This window comes from Ruditapes philippinarum, unplaced genomic scaffold, assembly GCF_026571515.1.
Source record: "Ruditapes philippinarum isolate M1 unplaced genomic scaffold, ASM2657151v2 ctg1399_1_1_1_1, whole genome shotgun sequence".
Taxonomy (NCBI): Eukaryota; Metazoa; Mollusca; class Bivalvia; order Venerida; family Veneridae; genus Ruditapes; species Ruditapes philippinarum.
In genome coordinates this window covers 1-19351 of record NW_026863500.1, presented here as the reverse complement: position 1 = coordinate 19351, position 19351 = coordinate 1, and the positions used below count along the sequence as shown (strand labels likewise).

At 30.7% G+C, this 19351-nt stretch overlaps 3 protein-coding genes across 3 annotated transcripts; all 3 read right to left on the bottom strand.

The window, feature by feature from the left end:
• Positions 1-5995: 5995 nt before the first annotated feature.
• On the bottom strand, positions 5996-8682 carry LOC132722241 (uncharacterized). The gene is made up of 4 exons (XM_060706697.1): positions 8555-8682; positions 8054-8206; positions 7711-7808; positions 5996-6583 (listed from the first exon to the last, which is right to left on the bottom strand). Exons 1-4 carry the CDS (start codon positions 8634-8636, stop codon positions 6503-6505), a joined length of 414 nt encoding a protein of 137 aa, XP_060562680.1. The 5' UTR covers positions 8637-8682; the 3' UTR covers positions 5996-6502.
• Positions 8683-12667: 3985 nt separating this feature from the next.
• On the bottom strand, positions 12668-14781 carry LOC132722240 (carbohydrate sulfotransferase 8-like). Its single transcript, XM_060706696.1, has 2 exons — positions 14615-14781; positions 12668-13793 (listed from the first exon to the last, which is right to left on the bottom strand). Exons 1-2 carry the CDS (start codon positions 14699-14701, stop codon positions 12732-12734), a joined length of 1149 nt encoding a protein of 382 aa, XP_060562679.1. The 5' UTR covers positions 14702-14781; the 3' UTR covers positions 12668-12731.
• A 2167-nt stretch (positions 14782-16948) lies between these two features.
• Positions 16949-19051, bottom strand: LOC132722245 (uncharacterized; the record flags this gene model as incomplete). Its single annotated transcript, XM_060706701.1, has 1 exon — positions 16949-19051. A coding segment is annotated over one exon (1740 nt), but the record flags the coding sequence as incomplete, so codon positions are not given.
• Between the last annotated feature and the right edge of the window lie 300 nt (positions 19052-19351).

Below are 19351 nucleotides of genomic sequence, written 5' to 3'. Positions count from 1 at the left end.
GTTGGCGTGATGTGAAACCCAGCCAAAACAATTATTTGTCTGTAGCAATTTGCCTAGTGAACTTCTGTTAAAATAGATTAAAGAGCCTGTAAAACAATTTTTTCATGATTTTATTTCATAAATATGATGCTCAAATCAAGATTGTTTAATATTGTAAGTTCCGAAAAGCATTATTCATAAAGATATTACCCAATTTAACATTTCATATACATAAAGGGAGGTAATTACACTAATATTTAGTCAAATTTTCCAATAAGACATGAATGCATGTAATTTATTGATTAAATAATAAAAAAAAATATTTGTTATCTGTTAACATGTATGGGAAAAACATATGAATCTAAGAGTTTATGCTAGGCATTACTATAGACGTTTACAAAACAAACAGGACTAATGACCCTAAAAGCGGCCACCAGTACAGAGCCAGGTCACAACCATACGAGTGACCATTTGCTCACTCAGGTAGCTCATGTGTACAAATACATTAAATATCTAATAGCAATCTATCAGACTTTTAATTAACTGTTCCAAGTTTACGGCTGAGCAAAATCTTTTCCATAAATTTAGCAGGTAATGGGTGAAATAGACTACAGATAGGGTGAATACATTTTGGTTTCTTACACAATTTACATGTATATGGAAAATTACTAGAATATTTTACTTATCCATGCCATGAAAGTCTAAAAGTGGACATCTTTGTGTTTACTAGTAGAATGTTAAATATTTAATAAAGAGAAACATCGCCCAATTTCATAACTTCAATCTAAATAGGTATTGAGAAATTGCCATTCCCGTTGCTACATTGTACCCCGTTGTTGCCGTGAGTAAGAAATTTTTCACGCATTACTTCGTACTCACTTCAACAAAGACTTATATTACAAGCTAAAAGCTATGTGGTACAGGGACGGGTTTTATACTGTGTCTTTATTTTCTACGCAATCAAACTAAATAAATTCTGTATAAATGAATAAAAGTTTCTCCACAATAATATAGACTTAACAAAAGTTCTAACCGATCACTTTTTAAATTTTGATTATTTTATAACGGGTCAATAGATCCTTATAAAATTTTGCAGAGGTAATTTTTGTGTCATTTTCTACTGATTTGTGGAAAGAAAAATAATTAAATACGGTTCCATGCACTCACGCGGGAGACAGGGCGCGGTTTACACATTTTGGCACGAAATGTTCGTGCAGAGCGTGGTGAGTATTAAATTTTACATTGCATAAATCCTTGTTAACTTTATAAGTGAAAAAAAATAAAACATGGCACGAATGTCGATGCAGGATCTTGCCGTAGCAGTTGGAATGTTGAATGCTGTAGCCTCTATCAGATAGGTGAGTGGGTGTTCATAAAAATATTTCTTTAAAAATATCGATAAAGTATTATCTAAATAGAAAATGTTATAATTTTATTATTCTCAATATGTTCATTCTTTTCGAAATAAAATAAAAGTCGGATCTATTGGTATTATTCTTTTTCATATATAAGCGAAAACTCAGGGTGATCGGTTAGAACTTTTGTTCAGTGTACATGTATTTGAAAAGTGCTTTTACTCGCCGATTTATGGCGTTTAACCTGTGTACATGTAATAATTCAGTACTATGTATGAAAAAAATCACATTTTTCCGCCGATCACTATTTGCGTACATCGGCGTTACCTCATAAAACCGAATTGAATCACTTTTCATCAGATTATTTTCAATTTTCTTTATCACCAGAAATTTAATGAATGTCACTTGCCTACCAAAAAGCGAAATTATACGGTATAATATGCATTGTTGTACGTATAAAAGTTGACAAAATGAAAAATTATCGCTCAAAGCAGTGGTCAAGCCATCATTTGCACGAATAATCTTGAAAAGTAAGCAATTTCGTAATAATTATCTTGATAAGGGATAAAGAGTAATTTCTTCGCAGCCATATGCAGCTATTTCTTTTTTAAATTTGGTTAAATAAAAAAAATTATTGTCCAGTTTACTTACCGCGTTGGTTATCCTGTCAGGTATCCTCCATTTATTGCACAATTCTACGTTACTTATTGCACGAATCGTGCGTTATTTTCATATTCCGGCGTTACTGGATATACACGGTGATGTCTGATTTTTTTAATTAATTACACTAATGAAAAGCTTGTGTTCTAAGCTTCGTCTCAGTATATATATCAACAAATTGTTGTTTGATACTAAAGGTATTTAAATTAACGGTTAAACCTTTCGCAAGTCAGGCCATTTTACATACCTTTTATACAGTGATATAAGCTACTCGCAATTCTACTGATAAAAATAGTTTTTTGTCTGCTAGTTCGGAAACTGTCAGACGATGTATTAGAAGAAACAAATGATTGCAATTGTTAGATTTTCTATCGAATAAAATAAAACATTATAGGATATAAGTGATTCAGTAACAAAGATAAATAAATTTTGTACAGAATGAACATACTGGCAGTGAAATCGAACACATGGCATGGTACAAAACTATAGATTTATAAAATTCTAGGACAGAGTTAACAGTATAATACTCTCTATCATAACTTCATCACATCATGTCGTCACAATATTTATGTAAAAAAAAATCAAATAAAATTTGTGTTTTTTCAACATAACGTTTCCATATATCTATTCTTCCATATTTGTGTTCTGTTTATATAAAAGAAACTTGACTTTAGCATGAATGCCATCATGTCCAAATAAAAATATTTCATGAACAGGAAGGCTGGAAACTTAGGGTCGATCTCATTTGAAAGCTTATTACAAAACGTGAATCAATGTTTTTTAATTGTCTAGACAATTGTTTTTACAGCCAGGGAAATGAACCCCTTGCTTGTAGGCTCGAATCTGGACTTTCCTGCATTCTCTTTACTTATAGTATATATTTTTTATGTTCTGATGTTTGACACATTGAACACAGGGTTTTTCATCTATCTGGTCATATTTTTCCTACTCATATCCAATACTCGTGCCTGTGTCAGAAATGATACCGCTCCAAAAGAATCAAAATTTGGGAAAGTAGCCTGGCTTTGATTACATACTCAGATAATGAACGTCAACAAAATACCGACAATTATGTTAACAGAAATAAATAAAAAAAAGAAAAATCATTTTCTGTACACATTCAAGAGTCATCTTATTTCTAAGACATATATAAACATACCTAATATTTAAAGTTATTATGACATCGTTTCCTTACACCAGCGCACAGGGCGTTTGCTTATTTCATGAACAATTTGAAAGAATATAAAAAGTAAAATATTGTGAAATTTACATAGAAAATATTTTACACATTGTAAAAGGCACTAACAACCAATGTAAATGTACATAGACATCATTAATTTTATCTCAAATCATTTTACTTTTCTTAAAATCTCCGTACAATTTTTTCAAGTTTGATTTTCCTGAAATATTTTGGATCATCTGGAGGCATGCAGCATTAATCCACGAGTCTCGATTCACGAAATAATATTTTCAGAAATAATTATTGTACGATATTACTGCGAAATGTGCAAATTACTTCCTTTGTTCACTTCACAAAAATTTACTTAAATACTCGTATATGTTCCGAATCATTATAAAAGTATAAACATCGGTCTTGAAGTATACTACTTTAACAATATCATTATTTTAAATGATGTTATATGAAGATAATTATGAAATTATGTCTTATGATTTCTTTCTCTCAATATTCTATTTCTGGTGGTCATTCAACACGTATAAACATGTAGCTTCAATTTTACTTTTTACTGAAATTAGCCCATTTAGAATCGCTCAATTTTCATTTGGTATTTACCTGATTTAAATCCGTTTCCCACTTCTTCCGACCACTTTAAGATCCCATATACTCAGAGTCACCATGTGACCTTAACTGGCATTTTCAATAAGCGACTCTTACAGCAATTATGAAACAAGAAAAAATATTTCGGATTTTTTGTTTTTTCTTAACTTTATATAAAGCAGGACGATATTCCAACAACTTAAAGCCTCTTACTCACACACCCATTAATCAGATCAATTGCTTCTTGATAATATCCTCTTATTTTGAGTGTCCGTTATGTTAAACAATGATATTCACGTGATGTGATATCTTCCCTATTCTTTTATATGAAAGTGTTTATTCTGATTGATATATATATATATATATCAGTCACGACATGTTACTGAAGAAAAAGAGAAATACTTGGAAAATATCTTGACACTGAAAATAAGATAACAATCAAAACAATAAATGTAATTATTGTTTAATTGTTTTAAGTAAGTAAGCCACAAAAGTGTTTCCTGTTTCAAGAACAATAAATCAAGTGTTTGTCCGAAATGAATCAGGATATAAATGCATACGCAATAAAAAGAAAAGAGTGCTAAATGAAAATTATTCTTTTGTAATTTCTTCCCGGAATAAGATTAATATGATATATTGTACCGGTTGCCTCGTGTTAGATCCTTACAATCAAAGATAACAACGCCAAATATTGCCAAAATAAAATATACACTTCAAATCTTAACATTACGCAAAAGTAATGTTGGAAACAGTAGCTAAGTGGGCGTTGGATTAGGGTTACAAGTTCGATTCTAAAGTTTTTTAACATCTGTTTTTGTAATTTCTCTCTTTTTGGTTATCATTTTAAAATATCATAATGATAAAGATAAAAACAACATTAAATATATATATTAGGATTAACATTAAAAGTTTTAATCAAATCGTCCATCGCAATAGTATATAAATCGTTGTATAGCCAAATTTATGGTACAAGTTAATTTGAACAGTAAAATTCAAACTTTGTTTACTTCAGACATGAACTTTGATGAAATGGTTTTAATGTGTCTGTCTGAGGGTGTTATCAAAGTAGAACGAATAGTCAAAAACGAAAGGGCCAAAAAAAAACAAAAACGAACCAATCCTACATGACCATGTTGCATAACATATATCTTTATAGAAAAAAAGAGATATTGCAATGTATTATGTTCTTTGATTATACAATAAACGCCGATGTTTTAATATGGTCTGACCATATTATCAGTATGCAATTGACATGTCTATAATAACAGGTAATAGTGGCGGCGTGACCAAGTGGTTAACGCGTCGGACTAGGAATTTAAGGATTGCTGACCGCGTTTGTTCAAACCCTGTCAGGGGCAAGTCGTTATTTCCTTGAGCAAGAAACTTTACATTTATCGCTTAGTACTGGTTGGTTCCAGGAACGAATTCAAAAGTGTTTCAATAAGCTTATAGCTTTCAACACTATCGAAGTAAAATAAATTTGTATAAACTAAAATCAGATTTTACGTCGATTAAAAGCTTAATGGCTTACGTCAAAAAAATCATAGATCAAAAAAATTATTTCCTGAAAGAAATGCACATTGCTGATTAAGAAACACGCGCCATATCTGACATTAAGAAATACTGGCGTTAAAACTGACGTAACGTTTCTAAAATTACGTCATTTAACCACGATGTTTGAAATGTCATGTCATAGTTCATTTTACATTGTTTCAGTAGAAAATGAAATATTAGTTTAATTATTTTACTGGGAAATGATCATAATTTAATTGACCTTTGAGGAATTGAAGACGATATGAAAAAATGTGAATAATTTGGGGCACTGGGTGCTGTTTCGAAACACGCTTAGCTAAGTGGGATTTTAACTTTTATTCTTTACTTAAATTTTGTGATAATGTATGTATACTTCCATTTCTGTTACATTTTATTAACTGTTTTTAAAACTGAAGAAGTTAAGCTCACCCAGTTTAGCTTAGTAAGTAAAGTTCAACCATAAACGTGTTCTTTAGCTTGACCCTTGGACAAGATATAAGTTCCTCATTTTACTCTTATATGAAAACATTTTGCATGTAATTTTATGCACTTCACATTGATTTAAATGGAGAAGGTAGCAGTTAATGCTCGACGCTATATAACTAAAATGAAAGGCGTTGTTAAACCGATGACAAGAAATAAAAGAAACTAAAACACAAATAACATATTTCAGTCAAAGTATTGTTCTTTATGTGCTGCAAAACAAAATAAAGTAATAAAAAAGGAGTACCAACAACTGTTTCTTCTTCTACATCACAAGGCGATCTGAATTAAATAATGCAAGGTCTAATAAGGAAATATGCGGAAAATCTTCACAGAGATGTAAACGTGTGTTCAATGGAAAGTATAACCGGTCATGTGTACACCAACTATATAAACAATCAATTTTAAATTTATTTTAAGACCTCAACAAAAGATGAAGTAAACATAAAACAAAATAATGAATATTTATAACAATTATTGTAGTATTCCTAAATTGTGTATCGAACTACTTTTTACAATATAAATGTTCAAAGTCACTTTGAGCCATAATTTCTTATATGAAATTGTTACGAAGATAAAAAAGATATGGACATAGAAAAATAACACAAATATCCTAAAACATTAGAAAACATGAGCATTTTAAATGTTCAAACTATGCAATATAACACATGTATATGTTTTCAAATATTGAGATGTTCCAGGGTCTATTCGTTGTTCATGCAGTCTGCTTCAATTTTGATCGCGTTTGTATTGCTTCGTCTAAGTTACAAAGGCAACAGCAGGTCAAAAGGGCAACCTTGAAACATGTAAATAATTTTTTGTCATTGCAATGTCACAAACACATCCTATATCAAATATTTGTTTTTATTGTTGTTGGTTTTTTAAGCTGATTATTTCGAAAACAAACTGGTTATTATTTAAAAAAAAAATTCATAACGCCTTTGAATATTACGATGTTTTTGCAGTACGTCACAACTAAAACTGTCACTAAGGTCATACTATCATCATCCACCTAACTTTTCTGAATAGAACGGAGTCTGAAGTAAAATTTTAACTTAACCTTTATTTTATGATGTTTCATCTGTGAACAAATAACTTAAGCAATATATTGCCTATCTTTAAGAAACCATTTGTCATTTTTTAGTGACAGCGACCTTGATCTTGAGCCTATGTTGTCTAACAACAATACTCAGCTAAGTCTCTTCATAAACTTGCTAAAGATTTATAACAATATCTCATTGCTTACTCTGTTTATCGTCAGCATATAATTTGTCTAATTCCAACAGTAGTACTGACATAGACCTTGACATTGGAGGGCAAAAAGCAATCCCAAGCTATGTCTCCACACAAGCTTGTTATATAAAAAGTTTAATTGCAATATGTCATTATTAACTCTATAATTCGGATACCTGTTTTATGTTTTGAAACAGAGACCTTGACCTTGACACCATGGGGTCCAAAACAAATCCCAAGTGGGGTCTTCCTTTAACCTTGCTATATACCAAGTTTCATTACAATATCTCATTCCTAAATATTGTAATTATGCGGAGTTATATTTTTTCCTATTTTAGTTACAGTGACCTTGACCTGGACCCCAGAGGTTCTAAGGCATTCCCAACTAAGGTTTCCACATAAGGTTGCTATTTACAAAGTTTGATTTTAAACTCATTTCTAACTCTTGTTACCAACCTACCGACATGTCTCCCATATACCCTCTTAAATTTGTTTGTGAGGGTGTAATGAAATGCTTTATCTTTCTTCAGGTTTAAAAAGGAAAATGTTAAGGATAAAGATTAACTCGGAAACCATTTCAGAAATACATACTAAAATGCACTGAAACATAAACATCCCTAAATGATGTACACATCCTCTTAAATGAGTACAAAATGTGCAGAAAGCAAAAAAATATTAACTTGAACATACCAAGAAAACTTCTATCACTAAACAAAGGGAGCACATCATTTTGATTTCTTCTATCCTTTTGTAATATGTAGTAAATGTTGCTATAGCCTTCGTCACAACTGTAAAAGAAGAAACGGTTTTAATGTCAGTAAAACATTTCTTCTTTTCGGCTTTTTGCTTAGAAATAATAGAAACAGTCACTTACTATAGTAAAAATGATTTTGACTTATGTGTCAAATCATTAAACCAACGTAGATTTTTAAAGATGTTAGCGTTATAGTATCCTACACACCATAAGAAAATTAAAAAAAATATTCAAGGGTGTTATTAATCAAAGAGGGGACAAAAACACATGAGATCTTACCTCCAGGCAAACTTAAAGAAACTGGTATTATTCCTTTCTGTGGCGGTGTCATTTCTCTCTCTATACATTTATTGCATGAAAGCACGATAGACAATATGTCAAATAGAAAACTGTAGAACGTTAACCCAGAATGAAGGTCTGAATGATTATACCCTGAAAATGTATACAACGTTATATTATAGCCATTAATATTAAATATGTTATACAATTAATGTTTACGGTACAACCTACAGTAAATCACTTAATTGTCAGCATTTGATTTATTAATATGTTCTCACTTCAATGAGATTACAGTACTTAACAAGCATTAATTTTATGTATTAATTAAATACTTTAAAGTCACAGACAAACACTCTACCTATTGAGCTAACGGTTTATCTTTTGCTTATATGTATTATAGGATTTCTTTGTTTTAAAATCATTTAAAAGTTCTTAACATTGTACTTAAATAGTACACAAATAATACGTATGAGAGTCAATATAGGTCAAATACCACCGCACCTTTATACAAACAAACACTTTTAAGTATCCCAACAATAATACACTTGATTATCACGCATTTTTTAATTTCCTTAGTTTCCATTATTTTAGTACAATTTAGAATATTAGAATATAAATAACAGTTTGGTTTCAAATATCTGGTATAGAGTGTTATCAGTTAATCTTGAAGTATTTATGCCAAAAGTTCAAAACCTTTAAAACAGAATCAATGCATGTTATCAGATGTCTCTAAACCGGTATTGAAATTATTATCAACTTAATTAGTAAATTAGGACTGATTGATTTCAAGTGTTAAATAGCTGTAATGCGTGAATGCATGAATGCACAATATATTTTAACGCAGCTTGCTTTGAGGTGTATAAAGGTGAAGCACAAGGCGTTATCAAACTGCCGTATATATATATATATATATATATATATATATATATATATATATATATATATATATATATATATATATATATATATATATATATATATATATATATATATATAATATATATATGTGTGTGTGTGTGTGTGTGTGTGAAAACATTGAAATAGAGAAAAATAGGAATCCTAAAACAAAGTCTAAAACGGCTGAAGACTCAGTTTGATTGCGCTTTTCGTGAAAGGTACTGTCAAGTGCAAACTGCCGTCCACGCCCTCTATCTCCAGTTTTAACTCTTAAGATTTAAACGTTTTCTGTAGACATTTTCACCGAATAAAAGTCGCGATCGTAAGACAAAACTTACAATAAATCTCCTATTCACAAAATATATGAAACACGAAAGTGCAAACTATGTCTTAATTTTACATTCAAAAGTGTAATATTTTTTCTCCTAAGATTGAAATATCACACGCACAATATCTATTCAAACAGTATGTTATAGATTAAGCGAATTAAATTAGATTATTTTCCAACTGAGGATTGTGACCTTAAGATATAATGACGATATAATGATGGCGCTTTTAATGAACTCTGTCCGTGGCAGCCTAAAATGTTTGCAGTACTGTGTTGTGGGTTCCATTTTTCTGCCACCATGTACTTTCGACAACCTTTATATTTATTAATACCTTAGCAAAAACGTAGAAGACTTGGTTTTTGAATCACTTAGAACCATACAGATCTAATAGTTTTCAATCACGATAGAACATAGAATTTAGATCTAGAATTTATCAGTGTGATTTTTTTTTCTTCTAGATCTTATAGTAATTTTGAATTGTTACGGATAACATGAATTGTGTTCAATACATATTTCAAGCTCTTAATTACTTGATTTTAGATCCGGAAACAAATATAGTGTGTGCGCATCAATATCAAATAAACGATGCTAGGGGTGTTTTTATCGTTTTAGATATTTTGTTAGTGAATTTTTTTGTGAAAATGCATTAATATTTCATTCACGATTATCATAAGTCAAGTCAAAAATGTACGACAAAAGCATGAGGTGAATTGGTAATGTCGACTCCGATTTCTCAACTTGCGAGTTCCAACCTCACTGACTGATTCTTTTTCATTTGTTTTTAAGATCTTTTATTATGAGTTTCGGGTTTCTTTATTTCTCTTGATCCATATATAACAACAGTGATGCACTGCATAACGGCGTTGCAAAAAATATAAACAAAAAACTTTCTTTTAAAAAGATACAAGGTCGAAATAAAACTTGTTAACCCTTTCCCCCATGAGCATATTGTGAAAAATGGCCGTTTTCACTGAAAAGCCTCCTGTTACAAGTTCAAACTGCTATGAAACTATGAAAAATGCTTCAATACTAATCAAACTTGGCACAAATGTTGACTGGACCATTGCCTTTGTAACGACATGCTCAGTATTAAATTTCCTGTTACCATGGCAACGAGGGGTCATCTCAAAATTGCCAAAAATCACTATTTTGCCACGATTTTTTCCATCAAAATTTATTTCAAAGTGCTGCAACTTCTCAGGGGATTGAGATAGAGTCAAAGGCTTTTCAGCGTTGGTTACACGTTACATTATGACCAACCTGGGGTCATTTTTAGCCTCTCACAAGTCCAAAATTTTCTTGGCGATGAGGGGGACTCTGCCCCCCTTCATCCCCCTTCTGGCAACCCCCTGATGTATCTTTTTTATGGGGAGCGGCGCCGAAAAAAGGGCTCATTTTTTAAGCAACATTTCTCAAACGAAAAAATGTGTTTGGGGCCCAAATAGGACATTTTTTCACTATTTGAGGCCTAAAAAAGGGGGGGTCGAAAGGGCGTTGTTTAGCGTATATATGAGGTAAAGGGTTAACTTGCATAAGATAGCTCTTCATTTTTCATGCAAAGCCATATAGAAATGTTAGCTTGAATAAATATGACATAGTAATTTCTTGTAGGGTTATGAATCTTGAAAATTAGAACACTGTAAGATGTACGTGTCTCTAAACAAAGTCGTGTTACGGTACGTGAACTCAATTTCTATCACTTACTTAGGCAAAATATAAATACTTGACTAATAGGCAACAATATAAGGAAGTTATTAAAATCATATCAATTGAACACATTAATAATATATTAGGCACTTATTGAACATTAAAAACTTAGGGTACCTGTTACGTTTTGATATTTTTCTCGTTATTTTTTTTAAAGTTAAACTCAAATCGTGTGTAAAATAAACCTAGTACGTGTTTACGTATACTAATGTTTCACTGAAAAAATGTCATCAGATCGGATTGCAATGTTAAATGTTTTGTATCTAAGCAATTTAACTAAAAAGTTAAAGAACTATCCTGTACATATTATATTAGAACAATCCTTTACATTTTATTTTAATGGCAAGAACTACCCTTCGCATTTCAGTTAAGGACATTCTTACAATGATAAAACTATCGTCACACTTTGTTCTATGATGACCAATAATATTCCCAGATTTCATTTTTTTCATTTCAAAATGACCAATGAAAACTCTTGTTACATTCAGTTCTTCCTTGTCAATTTTACAAGTTTTATTAAGCACTTAAATATTTATGCTTTTAGATCGAATAATCGAATTGAAAAGAAATAAAGTACATATAAAAGCTGGGTAACTGGCAAAAAAAACTTGCGCTGCTATGTCAGAAGGCAAACTGAAATTGGATGATATTAAACTTCTCAAAAAGGCAACATTGCAGACTAATGTTTATTAGTGACTCTAGTTTAAAATAATGAAGCATTTTTTATTACTAAGAAATCACCCTACGTTTCAATTTTACTGCCTTTTCATGAGTTAGAAAATTATCTTTTTGTTCACTGCTCTATCAGTAGACTTATTGTTTACTAAATTATTTTGAGAAGTTTCAGATACGATTTTCCTTCTTTGTCTTTAATAATTTTGGTCGTTTCTGATGCTAATCGAGGTGGCGTTTTCAAATATGAGTAATTGTTGTATGTTGTTTTGGAACGTTTTATTATATGATGACGTTTGTGTTATTTTGTTGAATAAAGAACCAAGTCAAGTATCATCTTTCCTTCGCAAATTATTGAAAATAAATGGAAATAAACAATGATTGCATTTGGTTTACGATGACTTCTATATGTATTTTGATCAAGAAGATAATGTCATCGTAATTACCTGAACGGTATCATCAGTTTTTTTAAGAATAATTTGTGTTAGGACATGCTTATGTAATCTTTCTGCAATGACAAAATTTCACAAAACAAAATAAAAAAAAACACTTAAATAAGAATTAAAATGAAATATAAATATATAAGTTCCACGTTAGCTAAAATCTTAATAATTTCAATAATTTTTCATTCGTTCTTCCTTTTTCTTTTTTTCACGGCTATTCTTTTCAAACAGAAAGGTTGGATTTTTTGGGATAAAGAGCCGTATGAAAAAGAACGTTTATCAACGCTCCAATACAAACAAGTACAGTAAAAGGAAATTAATGGAGGAAATTGTTATTAGGTGAACTATCTGACTTATGTTTTCTTATAAATTAGATTGGTCAAAATTAATATGCTGAATTAGTTTCAAAAAAAGAAAGGTAACCATTTTGTTTGGTATAATTCTGGTGAATCAGGACTACGTGTAGCAGTCATTCATAATTATCATAAAAATATGTAGAAAAGAATGAGCCATTCAAAATACATATCAAGTAGATCTTTGTTTTGCTTGTATCACTAATATTATAAAATTACTCTTTTGGAGCTTTATCATATTTTAGTGAAGTGTCATGTCTTATCAGCTAATATAACCTTAAGAGTAAGTTCTGTTGAAAATAGATTCTGGCATAACATCATAACCAAATAATTCACAATCAATCTTTAGAACATTTCTCAAGCTAAGTAAAAGATCCATAGGAACAGTTCTATACGCTTTCATCAAAGCGTCTTTTCGTTGCTGTTGCAGAACATTAAACTCGTGTGCACTTTGCTCAATTGCATCTTTTATTGCAAGTTCATACATAAGCATGTCTATATCATCAACAAGATCCTGCCGAAAAGGCATGATTTGATTGTTTAGAATCAACCCCCTCATTTGATAACTTGACCATAGTCGTTGATAAAGCAAATGTCTTGGTAAGTCAGGGAATCTAGATAGCATTGTAAACATATGCATAATCGCACCAAAATCACGCTTACTCTTTAACTCGAGTTCTTTAACATCGACACTGCTTTCAAAATCAACATTTATACCTCGCTTTTTCCATAGACTTACTAGTTTTATCAAATCACTTGTCATGGATTCTTGTTTTCCAATGAAGTCAAATCTTGTATTACAAGGATTACATCTCTTGTGAATTGGTACCAGATGGATATTCAATGGAATTTTCTTTTCATATAGAGTGACTAGATATCTAACAAGTTCAACAAATGTTACGTCATACCCGTACTGCTTGCAAAGTTTTGTTGCATTTTCACGAACTACTTTGATCACATCGACCCCAAGTTTCCCCCACTGTTCATTTGGCCGATAAAGTTTGTTTTCAAAGATTGAAAATAAACGACTATACGGCTCTCTTACAAACATAAAAGAGTAAGTGGAGTTTTCTATTTTGTGTTTAACATACTTGTACTGTTTACGTTTATGTGGTAAGTTTACTTTCTTATAGTAACAATCTCTACACGAAAATGCTTCAGCAAAGAAGTTTTTCATAAAAGCTGATCCACATTTTGGTACGTCACAGTAATATATCAGGTTGTTCTCACGTCGCTGTATGAAGCCAGTTAAAGTTGTCGAGGAAGGCGGGTGGTACTTTCGGCAAACGCTTTCGGGCAATTTCGTATTTTTATAATCGGATTTATTAGGATAGTTGTGCTGAAAAATAATAAAGAAGATATGAAATAAGAACAAAAAGAGGTTGATAGTTTTTGTACCATGAGACAAAACTATTTACTTTTAATTTTTGTTTTCATTTGGAACAAATTATCATTAAATTGTGACCACACAATCAAACAACTTTTAAAACTTCATAAAAACTGACAGTATCCCGTAACAGATAAACCGTGAAAACATTTTAATATAATATTGCTCTAAACAGCAAATAATATTAAGTCAATTGCATCGTCTCAGAAATATTTTTTTTTTAGAACTGAATTTACACAATAATGAAAATTGTTATATTAATCACATGTGAAACAGTTATGTAAATACAGAAACAATCACTGTTTTCTAAGACTATTTTTCAACAAGTATTTTAGTTAAGTCGTATAATCAAACGCTAGAAAACATTATCATCCGTTACAATCAACACTTTATTAATCTGAAATTGGATTTTAATTCAAACCACCAAAGTATTGATTATATACGGGCATACCATCTTATACGTTAATTACGATCTCAATACCCCACTTGTATGCTATTAAAGACCCTATTGGCATTTGGGTAGAATAACTCACAGCCCTTTTGGCTAGATAAAAATTAACGTAACCAACACTGAACCACTCAGGCACATATTTCTACCATATTCAATAGACTTGCCTTAATTTAAAATAGACATTAAATTACCGAAGATAAAACAGATATTCATTATCACACATATCAAAGCATTTTGACATATTTGTAATTACAATTAAAGCGCCGAAAGCTTAAATCATCTTGTCGCAAAAAAATTACAAAAGTGAAATAAAAGATACTACCATATGAAATGATGTCAGCAGCAAAAGCACTCCGATACAGGCACATGCTCCTTTTGTATGAAATCGTCTCAATTTTCTTATAATCATAATGTTAAACTCCTACATTGCACAAACGTTAAACACGTCATCGTAAACATTATGTCTCTATTTCTGTCAATAACTCAACTATTGAATAAAATTGCTGTTAAAAGAAACAACTGAAATACAAAAGACCGGCTGTTGTTTTATTCTAATTGATTTACGGTAGACTTCAGCTTTATTTCTCTCTATTTTACATCATAGCTTTGAATTTTTTTAGATAACATCTGAATATTGGCATCTACTTTAGTTTAGTTTCTTGTCTGAAAACGGGTTCCTAATAGGTTCGTGATAAAGCAATGTTGTTTTCATAAATAATTTTGTAACTCCAAATTTGACGATTTGCCCTTTAATTCGCTTTGTGGCTTTAACTTACTCTCTTTGTCTAGGAGCCGATTACAAATAGTTATAAGGAGGATGGTCGTTATTCGTGATCGTGACGATGCTTTTCCGATTTCAGACACAATCTTTCAAAGTGGAATGGTCTATAGTACACATTCTGTCCGTAAGTATTCCACTGATAAAATCAATAGAAATGTATCTTTTTATAAAATTTATTGTATTTCTTAAACACATATGTTTATCGAGTTCTATGTGATTTTGTTTGAACATTTATATAATGAATTATAATATCGTTGTTCTAGAACAAATTTAATCGGTATTAAATAAATGTGTGATATCAAATCGTATATCTCATACTAACCAGCTACATCCAGCTACATCCATATTATACTGTTTCCTCGTTTGTTGTCATGTATGAAATTAAATACTATCTATATTTTGAATTGTTGTTTTGAATAGCTTCCTTTATGCACCAATTCTCTTTACGTGTGCGAGAATTTATGCGTGTACAAACTCAATCAAACCGATTCTGCAATTTTAACGTTATTTTGTTGTGGTTAATGCTTCAGAAGGATCATACTTTCTCCAGATTTTTGAATAAAAAAACAAAAGTATTGAAACTACATTTGTTTAATGTCATTCACACCCAAATACTATGAAATTTGTTTTAAAACATATGCATCGACCATATGCATATGCTTTATTGATTATGCAAGAATGACTTGGCGTAAAACTTGTGAAATAGCTACGTCAAACTGATTACAAATAACGTTTAATTATATATGTAAATATATAACCTTTCAATTACATTAGGAAACTATCATTTAAATAATAGATCGTGCTTGTGTTTGTTCAATAGATGAACAAATATGATAGGATTTATTAATGGTCGCACTTTATCATCTACAAATTCCCTTGCTAATAATATGATATTCCCTTAAATCGTAGTCCTATTATTTGAATAATATTTGATCTTTTCGATAGATATAATTCTGGACGCTATCAAATCAGACAAATATTGAATATTAAACAATATTCAATGATTGTTATGATAGATTTAAAGAACGTTATTTATAAGATTTGTACAGCGCCCGCCTTTACGGGCGGAAATATTCGGTTCCAGATAAAAAAAAATAAGGTTGTTATCAGACTTTGTCAGATGATTCAAAAACTCTACCCGAGAGTCGAAAAATACCAAATATCTATATAAGGAACCATTGTTTGAAATAACTTACTAAGAAGAAATATGTACATGATATTTAATTCATACAGTGATGGAATGACTGCACTCAAATCTTATGATTGGTCGCTGTAAATTTTGACGCACCCGGTCTATTACGATATAAACGTCAATATTCCATGCATTGCCTTCTGTTGATGAAAAAGCGGATGTTTTCAAAACATATAGTTGAACGAAGGCTCTCTTTTAATTTTCTTGTCCTTGGGGCACATTGATTTCAACTCAGAAAGTGTTAAAAGTTGACTACCGCTCCAGCCGGTGCTGGGGGCGTGAGGGATGTTGCATGTTTTCATGATTCCTTATTTATAAACTCAATATACCGAATTCTGTTATTTTCATGTATTTTGGTTGTGCTTAAAGTTTCAGAGGGATATTTTTTCAAAATTGTCATGAAATATGATTTGATAACTTTCTTCGTTGAGGTCATAATTAATTTTAAATGATAACATACCGTATTATGTGCGTCTGAATCGAAAGTTGTTGCCTGCTTTTATAACACAAATGTTATCAATGAGACGTTTATATTTATTTCTTTAACTTTGTTTTATTTATTTTACTTATGTAACAATACAGGAAATAGTTCTTATTCTAACATATATACATACATTTAAATTTAGACTATCAAAAGAAAACAATCTGCAAAATGTCAAAAAAACAACCACGCTTTAGTTTTATATATACATTGTGATGAAAATTCATAAAAAAACAAGTTTAAAAACTAATGTTCAAATCCCAATGTCAAAAAATGGAAAATGTAATAGCCTTTTGTGAGAATTTAATTAATGAAACAAACTGCAATAAAAGAAAGAAGACAAAAAGAAGCAATCATTAACATGAAGACACATTTTAATAAAAGTATTCTACTGATACTTTGCTAGTTGCTTGAGATAGTTCCATATTCGTACAGCAATTAGTTCCATTAGTTATTAGTTGAATAAAAGTCAACATAGTAAACAGATTATATTGCCATAAATCGTTTAAATAATTGTCCAAGATAAACATTTTTCGTAGGATCTAACAACATTTTTGACGTTTTACTATTTTATATTTAAGGCATCCTTATGTTTGATTTCTATGTCTGTTTTTAGTGTTTTGCTTATAGGACCGCTTAAACTATTACTTATATTCCCACTTTTTCTTCGCTTTCTTGATTTTTCCAAAATAGATAAAAGCAGTGCGGTCACACCTTGTCTATTTAAAACGAATGCGACAAATATAAAAACGCCTTGTAACGAATTTATTCCGGCAACAATAAAAGAAAACCAAGTTATCCCAAACACGTTGTCAATGATAAGTAATGGCCATGCAATCCCGACAACAGTAAACAATTTTAGACAAATAAAAAAGTTATTACGCTCTCTGGTGCCATGCGCTTTAGGTGTACATCGTATTTTATGAAATGCAAGTGAGAAAAATACAATATTTGAAAGGAATATAAAGCAGGCTGGTGAAATGAATGTTAATAAGAAGAAAGTGAAATCTGAAATAAAACAATAAAATTCACCATACCCTATGTCGGATGCATCAGATCTTACTAAATTTATCGAAATTGTTGTAATCGTCAAGATTCCTGGCAAACATAGCATGTAGATTAGGTATTTTATGAATAATTGACTTTCGTGATTTCTATTGTTTCGATATGTTGTGCTTGCGCTGTTGTTATAAAAAACCTTGAACGTATGAAAAGAGCTGACATTCATTGCAAAAAATGAAACAAGCCATGAGAAATGGACTAATATTCCTATAGCAGCACATATCGTACGACTTCCTTTAGTATTGATACCGAATTGTAGCAAAGCCTGTGCAAAGAAAAGAGAGACACTTAAAGCCATAATGTTCTTCCCTGCTACAGTACGAAGGGATGGAATGAAACAATACGTGGTAAAGGTGAGAAATAAACACACAAGAGAAACTAGGGTGCAAACGATAGAAAACACAATAAAAATAGACTTAATAACTTCAATTCGGGTAACAAGAATCCCTTTTGGTTCAATAAATGTCCTTTGACTGTACAAATATCCACATATAATAACGTTGCCATCAATGACTTTATATTCACCCTCCGAAAAGGTAGCATTTATATTTATCAGCTTTCCATTTTGTGTTCCCGTTTCAAAACATATCTCGTTTAAACTTAATTTTACATGGCCGCATTTAAGGAATTCATCCACAATGAAGTTGGTATATTGCAAATCATCATATCGGTGGTCAACGAAAACATTTTTATGTTTACATCCTCTCATGTCTGATGACTCTATTTTACTTTTTAAGTTTGTCTTCGATGAAAAGAGTTGAAATGTTTGTGGCACTCCGTGAATATCTAATATGTCTATTATATCAAAGTTTCTTTCTAAAGCATGTAGTAGAACTTCCTGTACCATTCCTATGCTTTCAGTCTTTATTATCCGTACATTGAACTGTATATTTAACATGTCCATTTCAACGATATCAACATAATTTACATGCCTAAATTCGTTATCTACCTCAAATCGTACACATGGTGATACGTAATATTGACTTTCTTTTATCATATATTTGGTTGCTTTGTCGAACACATGCAGAATATCATTGACAATAGAATTAGAAACAGTTTCAACATTCACAATTATGTTCCTGTTCGTTTGATTACTGCTACTTATATTACATTTGTCAGTTGGTTGAACTTGTAGATACAGTGATATCTCATATTCATGCCGAACTATCGATTCTAACAGTGGTCGACACGAAGAGTTGATTAGTTGAAATCCAGTTAAACAATTCAATTCTCGACATTGTTTCTGGAAAGAAAGAACATTATAACATTTTAATTTGACACCTGCTTTGATTGTTTTTACGGTTAATTATTGTATACCAACAAAATATATATAATCAGATAAATGATCCCTATCAAATATTGAGTAGGTTTTATTAAGATTAATAAGAAACCCACATGAAAAGCATTTCATTTTATCTTGTAATTTAAAGTTGATATTTAATTAATTCTGTAAAAAAGTAATATAATTCGTTAACATTATAATAACATAATAATTTTATGACATTGTTATGTTTTAATGGTCCGAAATAGACAAATTATTATT

Bases quoted from the DNA above. Each gene is read 5' to 3' on its own strand.
- LOC132722241 (XM_060706697.1), bottom strand. From the start codon at position 8,636: ATGGAAACTAAGGAAATTAAAAAATGCGTGATAATCAAGTGTATTATT. The intron at 7,809-8,053 runs GTAAGATCTCAT...CTTCTTTTACAG, and splicing joins TTCTTTAAGTTTGCCTGGAG to TTGTGACGAAGGCTATAGCA. The intron at 6,584-7,710 runs GTATGTTCAAGT...ACATGTTTCAAG, and splicing joins TAGTGATAGAAGTTTTCTTG to GTTGCCCTTTTGACCTGCTG.
- LOC132722240 (XM_060706696.1), bottom strand. From the start codon at position 14,701: ATGATTATAAGAAAATTGAGACGATTTCATACAAAAGGAGCATGTGCC. The intron at 13,794-14,614 runs GTAGTATCTTTT...ATTATTTTTCAG, and splicing joins TGCTGACATCATTTCATATG to CACAACTATCCTAATAAATC.